Here is a 15,708-nt window from a genome sequence, read left to right on the forward strand (position 1 = left end):
ATGTCTGAAAACAACGCTAACAGGCATTAATGTGCTGGTAGCAGAATACTGCGCTCAAAAACAAATATTTTCGAATTATTGCATAAAAATAGGCGTTGTTTACAATCACGATATAACAGTAACAAAAAAACAATCGGCTTGATCATTATCAGCGCACATTTCGTTTTCAGCCTTTGGTCTTGTCAGCTTTCTTCAGTTGGTCTCTTTTTGCCACAACTCTACCTTCACTGCATTGTGAGACGTAAATGAAGTTGACAACAATCTCCCAACTCGTGAGCCAAACGGGCACTGACTTTTAACAGAATTCGAACGTGTCTATTGTGTCATTTGCACTGTTAAGGACCCGCGACAAACCATTGTCATCTTTAAGCCATTTCTGTTCAACTACCCAACCTACCAGCGCAACCTGTAGTAACAAGATGGTTCACTTTGCCAAGAGGGGCTCGTGATTCCCGCATGCAGCTATATTGTCTTATGCCGGCGTCACACTTTGCAATGCAACGGGTCTGCTTTACTCACACCGCATCGATGATAACTGGGACATAAGAAACATCAATGAACGCACCTGAGCTGACTTTAGCACCGGCAAACCCTCAGACAGGTGTTTGGCAAAGTAGATAATTGAAACTATTCTTGCCCCATTTGAATATCACCATATTTCTATTTATGTGAACGATATCAGGCGAAATAAATAATCACGCGCAGCGTATACAAACTAAACAAATCGCAGGGTGCTTTTCATGGACAAACGAGCGGAGCAGGCGATATCTGAGAGGCATGTGTGCTCGTTCTCTCTTGTGCGAGTTTTCTATTCGAAATCAAGGGATATTGAGTAGTACTGACAGATGTCAACGTCACCCAAATGACAGTTCACCTGCGCATCGCTAACCGCAACGGAAGTTGCTACGGTTACGTTTCAGTAAGTTTGACAGCGTAGAGAAAATTGGCCAGAAGTGGCAACGTAGAGAACGATACTCGTCCGTGGTTCGCCCGTGACGTGCATAGGATTGGCTGTGTCTGGAGAGCTTGCCGTTGCACTAGGCAGCCCTGTAAGGCTAGCCAACATTTGATTAATTTATCGATCATAAGTACGCGACGTTCGGTGAAAAATAGCCGTCAAAAATTCTGGCAAAATTAACTAAACGGGATTTGTACTTTCTACACTTCGATTCAGAAGAATGGGAATGTTGGCAAAATTTTTGCGATTGAATGACTGCACTCATAAGTCATACTATGGATATTTTTTTGCGATACCGTTTGCACCACTGGTATAATAGGATAATAGTTTTCTACCGGATTTCATTGCCAAAAACGCCGACGTAGCGACCCACCAGGATATCTATCTATAGCATTTCGAAATTTTCCATACTGAATTCGATTATTGCTATTATCGTTATCAGTAGTAGTTATGGCCCATTTTTTACCGGTCCTCACCGCGGAATAGTCTGAATACTATTATTAATGGTAACTCTTATTTACCTAGTAATATTAGTAAATAATATATATATTGGAAGATATATGATCTGTGACGGCGGAATGAGTAATCTGCAGCATCTATAGGCACGAGGCTCTAATCACCATATCCAATTGAGTAATTTTTCCCGTGATACGACTTCTCATTGCCGCTTTTCTAGCATCAATATATATATATATATATATATATATATATATATGCATATGACACACCCTACCCGCCATATTGGTTTCTGCCGAAAAATTTAAGCCGCCGTTAAAGTTTGTTATTTGATCTACTTCGATGCTTGCTTAAAGTTAAAAAAGTTCCCGTTTTTTAGCATTGACTGACGAGTACACAGGTACGGAGTAGGTAGCATCACCACATGAACAATTTATATCAGAATTTACATAATTAACACCATTAAGATAGTGACTATTTACATGCAAGTACCAAACTTGCCAGATTCCGCACATAAGGATTTTATACGACCATAGAAAATTAAACTAACCCAATCCTCCCTTTTGTTATTTTGGATCCTAGGTGTCTATATTTTGACATTGGTCAATCGAATCCTGTGACAGAATTGGTTCAAAATACCTGTTGCGTTTGAAAAGGCATACGCTCATCATAAATGGCTGATTTTCGAAAAACAAATGATTGCTCAGTGATTAATTATTAAAGGTTTGTTGGCAAGTCAGCAGGAAAACATCGGTCCGTCGACACTTACTTTGACAATATCTTGCCGGGCAGTTATTGGCGTGGGACGCAGTTCATCCTGATTGAAGTGCGCTAGCCAAAGCGAAACAATTTTACCTGTAACTGGGGTGTAGTTTTTGATAGAATATGCCCATGGACGTTTGCCCTAGAATTATTCATCGACAAATGGCCTTGTTCAGCGTACAAGTAAAGGTGACCCGTGTCTGTAGTTCTCAAGCTGTCCAAGTCCTCTTTCTGATATTCAACAATGAGCATTACGTTTTCGCGTCAAATGATATAAAATTAGCAATTATAAGTAGGGGCCACATATGAAACAGTTCACACTTATCTAATACATTGTAATGTTTAAATGCAGGCTTTTTAGCGATTTTGAGATACGAAAACGCGTTCTCTATAGCCGCGATGTGCTGCGATCAAATCTACTGCGAATGTAGCAATTGTTAATATACGTAGCGTGGCCGTTTTGATCGGCTGGTCAGTACTATGCCTCGTTGGTAAAATAGTCCTTTGACTAGAACGACATATATGCCTCAGGAGTATACGCATTACGGTACCTTACGTGGTTTTGTTTCGCTTGAAATGGCTGACTTTAACAAGAGCATCTTTGCACAGACAGCTCATACTGAAGCATCATCCCGATCCGTATTGCAGTACCTTTTCGTCGTATCATCGCTTTTGCCCTCAGCAGTGATCGATGTGTTAAATTATTCATTAGGTCCGGTAGTAATATTGCAGACGACATCGTATAAAATATATCCATTGCTCGCCATCTAAACTCTGGCAGAAGTGACTAGAAACAAAAGTATCACGTCTCTGCTAAGATCCAACATAGATTAGGTCTCCTTGGCTTATTTCGAAATAAATAAAAAACCTAAAATACTATCACTAACGTACTGAAATCACAATAATCATAATAAATCGTACTTTCAACCACAGTGGAACGACTACACAGTGTCGGATTAAATCAGATGCTCCACGCACAATCTGGTCTGATATAGTCCCGACAATGAATGACCAGGTAATGCCTCCCGTGCTGATACCGAAAATTAACAAACTTTTTAACAGTTGATGAATTGTAGGCTACATACACAGGTAACAATAAGTGAGCAGCTTCATATTAGTAAGGAAGTGAGGACCCGAGGTACGGCTTTTTCATCACGATCTCCCATTATCGCTATACCATTTGGCACCAACACTTGGAAAATTCGACCATTTAAGCAATGTACGGCTTACCACTGAGGTGAAGGTTTGCCAGCTCGAATAGCTGAACTCAGACTGCCACATCGATAAACAGTAGCCGTACCGTCCTGCCGACACGTTCAATGCCATTGCCCCTTGTCGATCGTGTAATAATATTGGAAGCGATTGGAAATCCATCTAGACGATGGAACCTGTTTCGTTATTAATTAGGGAACATTCGCATAGATACGGGGCACCCAAGAGCTAAAACAACCCTTTGTCAAATCAGTAGAATGGTCAAGTTTTCGAAATAATGCTCCACTACTTCAACAGTAGTAATGCCTACTTTAGTAGAAAAAAATCGTTCGGTAGCAGTGATATTTATACCAGCATATTCCGTTCATTGGGAATCCTACAAAAATTCGAATGGGGCACAACGTATTTGTACGATCGTCGTAACGATGCTTAGTAAAATATTTATCCGAATTAGCCAACATGTTCCAGGCGCCTATGTCAAAGCAAAGCCAAGACAATCACTTTCGACGCATTGTAATGCCGTCTACGCTTTTACGAAGGCGACAAAATTTCAACGAAACCGTTCCAGCATCAACTCACTGCGACAAAATATGTGCTACGATTTGTTATTTGCGCAAGGCACCTTTAAGGCCAATACATCAGGATCATTTATCTTCCAGTAGTTGATATACGATAATCGGATTCATACTGGCATTTTAAGTTCCGCTAACAAGAACATGTTATGGATGTCCCCATCATAATTCCGCTCACTTAGCCACACCAAATGGGACGGTTCAGGTTCTGGACTGGACGTCAAACTCCATATAGATCATAGGTAGAGCTGCAGAGATTAACTAAATTCCCAATTGCGGTCACGTCAAATGATCAGCGACAGTTACAGCTGGCAGCTCGCCACTTTCAGTCAAAATAAAGAAGGCGGTTCATGTTCATTAGTTCCAGAAAAGCGTGTGACTAGTCAATTTCTATACTCTTATTGTATAGAGATGTAAAACACACACAATGTCGGGTAATAGAAATATCCTTGTTAAGAAAAAAGAATATTTGCTCGTCTAGATTACTTGAAGGACCTGATATTCATTACGTGTTAGAGCGCCAGCTTCATCCCTCATACAGTCGAAGTGGATCATCACTAACCAGCCAACTTCGCATGCTTTCCTATGAAGCCTTAATTACACCTTGAAGCCTACCTTTGAGAATATAAGTAGGGTCAAAATTAGCAATAAACGGTAGAATTGAACGATTCACTCATACTCCAGAGGTATGATCCCAGACATCAGATAACTGTGTATTTTCTCAATGATGCAGCTGGGATTTGTAAGTTCTTTCTCCTTTGGCGGGACATTACCCTACCGTCGATTGCCCACACCGGCAGAAGTCATAACCATAATGCTGTTTGCACTGCAGCCCGAGATGGCGCCGATATGCTAATAAATATCTATCGCTATTTTCTGCGTTCCATAATTGCTTAGTTGGTTAGTGTCTGTTTGTCTGTATACGAACAACGAACTTTTCTCACCCTCGGTTACTCCATTAGCGAAGGCCAATAAGACAAAGGAGATCAACACTCGAGCCTTTATAACCGGCGCTGATGCTGCTGTCAAGGTACGAGGAGCCTGAATCAGCAGACGAGAAGCAGCCGTAACACCACGCGGTAATAACTGCATCATTCTTGCGATCAGAATCAACTACACGATGAAACAGATGAGAATACAGAACTTCACCTGAACAGATCCACCTGTTATTCAGTGTTCAGAAGTGGAAGTGGCGGCAGTAGTAACAAAGAGGACTGGGCTTCAGATGCATCTCCGAATTTCCCGCAATGCGACGATCAACGCAGCTGCAGCGAGGACGAGTTGGCCGGTCTGAATCGAACAAAAAAGAAGTAGGTACATGGAATTGAGTAAGTACATACGTATTATATGCGTTTGTGCAACATGCATGCTACTGATGATGGTGGTGGTGGTGGTGGTGGTGGTGATGATAACCATAAGCACAAAAAGATGGACTTATGATTGAAAAAAAAAGCAAAGCGTAAATGATAGAGAATAAGGCAATAGTATAATCAGAAAAATCTATTTTGCGGTTACTGACGACTTGATGAAACCCACTGAATACTGCTATGGCTAACAGCGATGGATTGGAAGGAGGGTGCCACTCCTGATCTATTTGGAAGTTCCAGAAGCTTCCGGCGGATGCTCGCCGCCAATGCTGGGCGAGACGGCTCCTAAAGTAATACTTATTTTTTTATATCGGACGATAAATGGGCTGAAGTCATTTGACAAAACAGGCTATTTATTGAAGTGGTAGACGTGAGGCACTTCGGATGATGGATGGTGTCCCGCTTTGGTGCCTTAGGGAACAATCGCTCAAAGAAGTTTTTTTTATTAGTAACGATTACATACGTATATATATATATATATATATATATAGTTGGTTATTAATAAAAATATAATAATGACGTGTTGCTATTATCTGCGAATGATGCACAAATATATTGCAGTTGTTCCATGAATAATAACGGGGGAACCTGCATACGTCACAAAACTTCTATTTTGGTTATCAATACAATGTTCGAACAAACTTTTGTATGACATACGCGTGTATTTATGTGAGTAGATCGGGCCCAATAGTGATGACCACTGTCCCTCTCCCCCTCCCCCTAGAAATTCCGCGTATCGGGTCATACATTGGCTGATGCGACGTAAACCGAAATCAGATACAGATATCCTGCTTGAATATATATGACAGGACGTGTTACGTAACTAAAGTAATGACAGTTGCATTATATGAAAAATCAATTAAATTACTCCACTTGTTTTTTTTTTTTACTTTATATCTTATTTCAGCCGATCCCGTAATTAGCAATAAGAAGTTTTATACTGACATTAAGTTGTTTGTGAGACCGTTTCATAGGTGTGTTAAATAAAGACCCTACCTAGCAAGGTCCAATATAGGTAGATATTTTAGCGGGAGCGAAATTCTTGATACTATATCAAAGAAGCGATTCTTGGGATTAGTTCATGCCGTAGTAATAAGTATAAACAATAAATATGGAAACAAAAATAAATATGGAAAAAGTATATACTCTTCTTTGTAAGTTATTGGACGCCAAAAATCTAGTCAGCGTATACACCTAATACAAATGAAAGAACGAAATCATATTTACGTGTTATATGTTCTCTAAGGGTTCCTTTGGCTACCACAGCAGAAAAACCATAAATGCGCGCACGCTTAGCTTATCGAAGTCTCTTGTTCCATACAGGGTTCCTAAAAAATCAAATACAAGGCTGAAAAACTTATACGATGTATGGGAACAGCAAGACAACTCCATTATTATCATTATTAAATGAGTCACTCACAAAAAGTGCCCACCCACAAAAAATATTGATTCTAAAGTATATCTAGAAAATATCGGATTAATAGGTCAAGTTCGTATACGTTCTAAGTATTTCTGTAGAGGTAAGGATGTATTCATTCGCATAAAAGGAAAACAACCTCTTCGGCCATCACATATACAAATTCGTTCAGCCCATGCAGTCGTAGAGGAACCTTGCAGAGGACAATTATGCCATATACTATTTAAATATCGCGGCGACAAGGATCATTTTTTTGTTCTCTGGTAATAGCTTCTGAGTAGGCGCAACCGTCCACCTCTAGGTAAAATAGTTAAAATTACGCGCCGTTCTAATTTATTAAGTGGTTAGATATTTACCGAGGTGTTACGCATGATATTTGGTACTGCGGGGAAGTAGAGACGATTTCTGTATGACCCTAGAAGTGGAGGCCCAGTGACCTACCGTCATAGGTAGTAGGGCATAGCCACAGTGCCTTAGATCGCGTCCGGTTCCTGTTTCGTGACCATTGGACATACTTGTTTGCTTTGGTTAGCTGTTTGCGTTTTGCTCAATGATTGCACGTGACATTTTACTTGCCCAAGTAGGGCCACAGCTGCGAAATGTGGGATTCAGCCCCGACATCAATCGACGTTCGCTTAAAAACCTAGAGCTCGGCTAAAAAGTCAGTACACAAAATTGGAATTTGGAATTTGGAACACAAAATTACAGTTTGTTCATAACAACAATTATATGCTGCTACGAAGACACTGATTAACAAAGAAGAACTCTGAACTGTGATTAGCCTAAAGTTACGAATATTATAATCTCTGTTGCAATGAGCATGCTATACATCGTATAACAATATTTGGAACAAAACAGCAGTTTGTGAAGACAACAGTAAAAAGTTACTTCAGTCATCGCTTGGCTAACGTTCAGTATTTCTGAAGGTTGCGAATCTTCACCGCCACTTCAACCGCAGAACTGTTTATTCACTCTATAAGTGCCTTATAGAATTCAGCGTTTTATCAGCTTAATTCAATCAAATAATCTTATCTATTATAATGTGGCCGTTGGCGGCAGTGAGACTGGGCCTTTATCTGTTTTGTGACGGCACGTCCTTCTAAGTGCGCGATTATCACTAAGGAAAATCAGAAATGTTTGCCGCTATAACTATCCTTGCAATAGATTAACTGTTTCTTTTCTAGTAGGCATATGTCACCTATCCTAACAGATTCATAGAGATGAAGACTTAGCACCTAAAATGATGCCTTAGACAATCAGCTTCTATGATGTGTTTCAATCTATAGATTTCTATCCAGTCGAACCACTATACCTAACATCATGGACCGGTGACTCCCACATATGGACGTAACGTTGCAATCGCTGAGTAGATATATATATACATATATAGATATATATATATACGCAATCTAGCACTCGAGTAATCGGCAAAGCATCGAAATATTTCAGCGACCCATAACGTAGATGCACGTATGCAACGACATGACCAAGCAAGAAGTATGTAGTAACACAAGTAAGCCGTTGTATTTGAACGGTGAACTTCTTTGTCGCTTGAGCCATAGAACGTGCATGCTCCGTTTGTGCTTTTTCGTTGCACACGACCATCTGAGAAAACACAAAAGCGAGCTAAGCCAAATGTGTCAATCTCGCACACTTATATTTTACAATATTGTAATACTGTGGACGGATTCAACCCAACGAAAATGCTGACAGTCGCGGTACAGATAAACAAAAACCAGATAGGCATTGCATGAAATCCGCTTAAATGCGTGTAATCAGGATTTTGCAGTGTCGAAGGGAAGCACTTAAGCTGAGCGAACCTTTCAGGGACACACAATGATAGAACGAATGATACGATGTATATAATAATGGAGAGGGGTTTAAACATAAATATCTACTTTTTACAACTTGCCATTGCGTCTGCATACACCGCGCCTTAATTTTGAAGCATTCCTCATATACGTTTAATGTGGGTACTTTTATGTGGGTACGTTTAATGTGGGAACGAATACCAGTGCTTAGTATGCCCTTGCATCCTTACGAACGTAAGCACTCTTGCCTTATTTTTGTAGTCGCCCACAAAAAACCTATTCATTAAATACGACAGATGCTTCTTTTCGCGATTATACAACTTTTAGCAACAATTATGCGTCAAGTCTTTGACTGCCTCTAATAGTGGACTTTATCACATGGTGACACTCATTATCGTTTCAGCAGTGCAAACAGGGCCCGCTTAACTTATGTTCCTGTACTTTCTAAAGTTGTACGACGCGTTTATATTTAAATAATAACCATATGAGGTAAAAGCTCACCGTTTATGGTGTATATATACTCCGTCTCATAAGACCTGGGCACATCAACCATAACTGTCCGTATGTATCAACGATATCTATCAATTCGAAAAGCAAATAGCTAGAAAATACAATACTTAGACTAAGAAGTAAGATAATGAGATACTGTAAGATATTTGTCTCAGCATTACAAGTTTTTTTATCATATAATTAGGTGGAAAGTGTTCGCTTTCTTCCAGAACACGCCACATTTTCTTTTATTCCTATGACAATAAGTTATTCTCCGGCATTGTTCACGACCTTCTATCTGTCAACCAGCGTATTTGTTTCTTTTCAGCAAAAGTTATCAAATCTGGTGCTAAGCATCTCGCCCAGCTAGGACACCTGCGCTGTCAAATGTGTGCCTTTTAATTTCATTTACTACTTAGCGGAAAAACTGGAAAACATGTCACTGTAAGGCCCGCAGAATATGGAGGACGCAACAAAGTATTCCATTCAAAGTTTAGGAGGGCAACGTTGGTGATGTTTGCCGTGTGTGGCCCTGCGTTGTCATAGAGCAGAATGGTCTGACCTCGTTTATCGAATTTTTCCTTGAATAGCAACTGGGCCAAATAAACGTACAGATCGACTGTTTGGTGAGTAGGAAGCATTTCTCAACGAGTTAAACCCTCGCAGTGTCGTTAAACGCAAAGCATAACCTTTTTTTTGGATAAAGATTTGGGCCCTGGCTTTTTTCTGGAGCCACCCATTCCGATTTTCGGTTCACGTTCATGACGTACAGACACCGTTTCTCATCGCCAATGACAGTTCTGTGAGAAAATCGATCATTACGGTCGCATGACATTCGATACGGGACGAGATGTTAAGACATAGCGTTAAACCGTAATTACTTGTTGTATTCAGAGAACTCATAAGGTACGTAAGCCCTAAGTTTCTCTGTCGAGTCAAAGGTCATCAGGTAGTTAGCGACCGCCGTGTGACTGCAGCCCATCATTTCAATTAATTCCCAAGTTGTTTATCGGCCGTCTTTTTTCAAAAGTGCCTCCGGATGGTTGTCACCAACTTAGAACGCCGGCCGGAGCTGAGGGTATCTTATAGGCCCAGGATACCGATTTCACACCACTTTTAAGTAGTCCTTTTTGCTTACGTACACTAAGTACGTCCTTGCCGTGCACAAGCGAAATGCTTCGGGTTGTTTCGGCAGCTTTTTGACCTGGACGAAGCGCGTAGTACAGAAAGTGTACAAATGCACTTTTTCTCACCTAGAATATCCATCTTTAAGAAACTCCTTAACATCGCACTCATAACACAATAATACAGTTACAGCAGACCGATGAAGGAGGAAAGGCGGTTTCGAACAGTATGTCAGAAGTAAATAACAAGTGAGCGGAAGGCGGAAAGAAAAGTTTTTCAAGCTGCGGGGATTTTCTGCTCTATCTAGTATATACAATAAAGTTGTGCTATTTTTGTAAGCAACCTATTCTAAATTTTCAATTAAAATAAATATTACACGAGCTCACAATAGTGAAGTAACGAATTTAGGTTATAAGTACGGAAAATATTTGTTAGAATGTTTCCAGAACATGAAATATCTCGGATAATTAATTTTTATTTATAATTTGCCATTTAGTTACCTATAGGCTAAAGATATGATGCGTATCGTACTAGTAATATACAGATGTAGTGAAGGGCAGCTGTTATCCATAGCGATGTCTAACCCAGTGCTTGGTCAACGAGGCAGTCTCCTCCCTATTATGTATATGGCGCATTGGTAGCTCATTTCGCGTGGATCGTTTTCTCGAAAATGCAAGCATAATCAATGCTCAAAATTAGAGTTTATAAAAAAAAGTTTTTTTTTCATTAAACTACTACGTACGAAATACTAGTGCAATGGGTCTGAGTAGGATCGAGTTGACTATGGAACGTTACTGCAGTCGACTTAATTTAAATTTCAGAATTTCAGCTTTCCAAACCTTAACTTAACGGTACGGTACTATAATGCTACAGCGGGGCATAGTGAACGGCTTCCAACAGTCGCTGGGACAAGAACACGTTTACAACAAGGAGAAACGAGGTTTTAGGCTACGACAGATCAACTACGATCATTTATATATACCTTCCATCTAATATTACGATTATGGCATATCAGGACCGGTTGACTGCTTCCATTTGCGTATGGTAGACATGTTATGCGTCTAATTGCTTTCACTCGTAACAATTACCTATGAAAATATTTACCTAAGCAAAATCTCGTAGCACGTCAAACACCCTGTTTCATGATTTGGATGCTATAGACTCGAGAAAACGAGACAGTGGTCGGCCATTTTTAGGATTTCCATAGCACAACAGAGCGTCATCAAGACTCCTTCATGCTCGGTCCAGTGTAGGGTTTATTCTTCAGTAATAGTCACAAGAATGGTACTACCGCAAGCTTAAACAGTTCGATGGAAGGCATGTACGGCTCTTGCTTCATATTGGGACTCATTAACGGGGTCTGCGTGAAGAACATTTGGGAGAATCTTCGTCAACGGCTTTAAGAAGCCAACGACAGATCGATCAACGTACACTTTTAGTTGTCTATTATTAACATAAAATTTCTAAAACGCTTGCGACGTACTAGCTTATGATGCTTATCTAGGTAACTAACTATATGAAATCGTGCATGCACAGATTCTTCAAGTCTATCTGTCTTCCAAGGGAAGAATATGCCGATTCGATAGATTTTTAAAAGCTTTAGCAAATAACAGATGACGTCAAAAGTGACCCTTAATAATCGTCGACCGATAAAAAATTCTTTGTATATAATGTGAGCACCTTTTGAAGTGAGCTTACCCACAACATCATGGAACGAGATTTGGAATAGACTCATGCCACTGATACAATTTCAGGTAACTTGCTTTCTATAATAATAATAGGACGCTTTTGATGACCTTATAGCGGGAATCGCATTATGTATTCACTACGGGACTAGTCGCTTTTTAATGCTTATAGATCAAAACATTTACTTGCTATGAAATTACAAATTACATATAGATTTTTAGGTGTCTAACGGATGAGTCGGTACATAGATGAAACACTGATTCACTTTTGCAACTGTTAATTTATTTTGTTGTCACACTATCTGTGAGTAGATTTTTTGAGGTTTATTTCGGTAGCCATTCCTCTAGCTAAGTAGCCGTCGTCTGCTAATGCACGAGCTCTGTTATTGAGTAATTTCCACAGCAAGTATGATATGATATGATGATTGCAGTAGTAATACGAAGATAATGATGACTAACAGTTTACGTACTATCAAAGGACAGTCAATTTCATAAAGTACGATGCCTAACTGCTAAATAAACTTGGATTTAATTAGAATACTATATATACCAGCAGCTGTTGATAATAGAGCTCGCCGTTCGTAATTGAGTTCAACCCGCTACTTGACTTGTCTTGAAACGTAGTAAAAGCTTAATAAACACGATTGTGTTCCAATATGTGAACACCCGCGCCGCATTTGAAATATTGCTGGAATGAACATTCGAGGTAGGTACGAGTACAATAGACCATATCCTGTAATAGCCTTCCACGGCCGGATCAGTATGGCAAATGAAGCGTACTGGAAGACTTAAACTGGAAGACTTATTAAGCTAAAGCGATGATTTTTTTTACTATGTGTTAGAGGAATTCTCTTCCAATTACTCTAACATACTTGTCCCAGCGTTCTGGCAATTTCTGGACAGTCATAAACCTGCTATTCGCGTCCCGATGTGAAATTTCTCTGTTTATGGCTCTTCGAAGTAAATTGATGGTCCGATATTTTTGCCCACGAGTTGTCCTTTTTCACGGCATGAAAAGCCCTGCGGACCTAGATCGACAGAATAAACCGGCTGGAGGCAGCGTTGGATACTTCTTTGCTCAGTCTAAAATGTAATTGAGGCGTGGCGGTAAAGTCTGGCATTGTTATCAAGCAACCACACTGCGTGCTCTCAATTGCCGTGCCAACGATCCATGAATCTCCAATGAACCTGCTGCATTCACTGTCTTGTTTTTGGCGAGTATCTCCTAGTAATAATTGCCCCTAATGTTCATTGCAAGTATTACCATCATTTTACGCCTGAACCCGTTCGACATTGCCATCAGACCGAGGTTCTCTCCAGGGCGACGTCATCCTCTCGTTGGTCTTCGTTCGGATAGCGGATTAAAGCGTTCATTAAAGCTCCGCAAGTGGTACGTCGAATACATCACGCGCATTTCGCATTGGCCTGAATTCAATTCACAGGGGACCTATGTTTTATCGCAGTTTTCAGTATCTCGGTTTAAATTTTGTAACGCGTTACATGTGAAATGCCAGTTTAAGCCGCGCGAGCCTATACTCTTGAAGCTATGCTTTAGTGAGAGAGCTTTTTCGATTGCAATTTTGCATTTTGTCCTTCGGTTAGCATGATCTTCGGTAGTCCAAGATTCGTCCTTGAAATGTGTGCAATATTCATGTACTATATATTTTCGCATAAGCGATCCTTGCCTAATGCCTTTACCAATCTTCTAGGATTTTTCGCAGTGCTATGGCCTTTAAGATATAAAAACCTGCGCTGACTCTTTAAATTTCCGGTTAGGTATTTCTAGAAGACTGAAGCATTTACCAGCCATATTTCGTCTGCTAGTCATGGATGGTCCAGAAGTTATCGAATTTCAAAGTCCAAGAAAAAAATGAAAGTAAAACAAAATTGATGACAAAGGAGATCTTAAACAAACACGCTTGTACTTCAGATTCATTAACTTGCGCCTGTTCTGCAGAGCATGAACGCATAAGCATGCGGTAACTTGTAAAAAATCAATGTATATAATAATAGGTATTTTATCCTTAGATTGTAACATTGAGGAATATAGGTATTTGGCTGTCAGCTAATGTAAGGAGCTGTTCAATGTTGCTCTAAAAAGCTAGTACTAACAGGAGTTCATATGACCACTTATAGGTCTGGACCTGAAGACCCAAACAGCATAACAACGGAAGGAATGAAAAATTCTGATGACAATAGGTTCCATTTTCGATTAGACGTGCCTTTATACGGCGCGTACCACCATAGAACTCCAATTGCACAGTTTCAGGACAATTGCGTCCTTTTCAACGCTCGCCCTGCCCGGGCCCTGATGTTATTTTGTGCTGCAAAAACATGGGTTGCTTTCAAGGCAAACGTAACTGAAACTATCTCATAACGTGGAAGTTCAAAATGCTCGATCTAGTAGCTGATTTGGTTTGTTCGACCTCCACGCTTTTACTGGTAACTAGGCATTCGTAGTGGTAGTAGTAGGAGTTACTATTTTAATCTTCGACAGAGTAACTTGTTTATTTCGGACATCTTTTTTTTTTTTTTTTTTTTTGCTTAGTCTTAGTCGGTAATTCGACATGGCTTAGCATTTTTTTTTTAGTAAAACACCATTGTTATGATAATGATGTTTTTTAGCAAGTGGCAACCTTCATGACGACGTTAACTTTCACTACCTGAATAATCTCTTGTATTACGTCGATACAAACTGCGTATCACTAACACACAATGGTAAAAGTCACGTACGTTCGGTGATCGGTTCGGGCTGTTTGCTTTGCGTAGGAACAGCGACGTTGTTTAGCATGGAGCACTATACAGGAGACGGTGCGTATCCGCGCTCTCGTCGCGCGTATTGCCGCTCGCCGTGGCAAGTTACACGACTTAAAATCAAAGCAAAAAAACGAAGACGTTGCAGAAGTGGGCGCATTCGCATTGAAGTCAGCTGCGCTGTCGGAGTGGGTAGCTTTTCTTTATCGAAGAGCCGCGCGTTGTTTCGGCTGCGTCTGTGATCACTCCTTGCATCTTCTATCAATAGCACCGTGCTGTGACGCATGCCGCAGATTGCGCCGGTCGCTGGCGAGGAGGGCAAATAACTAGACAGAGAATGAGGGTTGTTGAGTGTGTTTCATTGTCTGTCTAGCCGGCTGATGAAGTGCTTCTCTCCTGCTTATGTATTATATCTGAGTAATAATCATCATTACATTAATGACAACTAATGCTGATGGTTCTGTTGTTCCTCTTGCCGATGGAACACTTCTTGTAGCGCGCGGTATCTGTGTATAGACCCGATGACACACGTTCGTATCATTCATTCGATCGCGATGTCGGTTCCAAGCTAGCATTGTTTATCGAAGAAGCCTTAATAATGTACGTATAAAATGATGAGCGCAAAGGACAAAATATTTTCATTGAGAACTCTGGTTGGCTTATCAGTGTACCAGATAAAGGCGGTCATGTACGGTGGATTTAGGTCTACTAGGCCCCATTTAAAATAATTGACACTCGTAATATCCAGCTAGAGGGGGGTGCCATTTAGTAGCTGGAAGACATTTTAGAGAGGTCTGATACAAACGAATTATAGATCTACGATTAGTAGCAAATTAATGTCAGATGTGGGAAGGCATGTCCAACTGTCATGAGCTGAGGCTAGCAATGAACGACATCGAGGACTCTGTTCAAAGTAAGTCGATTCTCTGAGAACTCGTATCTTGCGCTAAACAGGGACATATCTAGTATTTTCTTATACATTTGTGCTAAGATGACCTTAACTCCCGCCATTGCTACAACTAATCGAAATAGTCTGAGCCGCCTCCATTCAATGCCTTAGACCTCCCTAGGAGGCACCCGGAACGAACTTGAGCTGTTTG

General features: G+C 40.4%; 1 protein-coding gene across 8 annotated transcripts in view; it reads right to left on the bottom strand.

The window, feature by feature from the left end:
• The window catches only part of LOC111249301 (uncharacterized), a 26,729-nt gene extending 11,847 nt beyond the window's left edge, over positions 1–14,882 (bottom strand). Inside the window, exons 1-5 of one of the 8 annotated variants that reach the window (XM_086986470.1) lie at positions 14,588–14,882; positions 6,555–6,655; positions 5,497–5,612; positions 4,905–5,250; positions 2,184–2,269 (exon numbers count right to left, since the gene is read on the bottom strand). In XM_086986470.1, the coding sequence (XP_086842596.1) occupies positions 2,184–2,269; positions 4,905–5,055 (237 nt within the window). In that variant the 5' untranslated portion in view covers positions 5,056–5,250; positions 5,497–5,612; positions 6,555–6,655; positions 14,588–14,882. Of the gene's footprint in view, positions 1–2,183; positions 2,276–4,904; positions 5,251–5,496; positions 5,613–6,554; positions 6,656–14,517 lie in introns of all 8 variants that reach the window. The other 7 variants (XM_086986469.1, XM_022802990.2, XM_086986468.1 and 4 more) reach the window with 7 other exon arrangements.
• Between the last annotated feature and the right edge of the window lie 826 nt (positions 14,883–15,708).

The sequence above is a fragment of the Varroa destructor genome, unplaced genomic scaffold, assembly GCF_002443255.2.
Source record: "Varroa destructor unplaced genomic scaffold, Vdes_3.0 BEIS01000004.1, whole genome shotgun sequence".
Lineage (NCBI taxonomy): Eukaryota > Metazoa > Arthropoda > Arachnida > Mesostigmata > Varroidae > Varroa > Varroa destructor.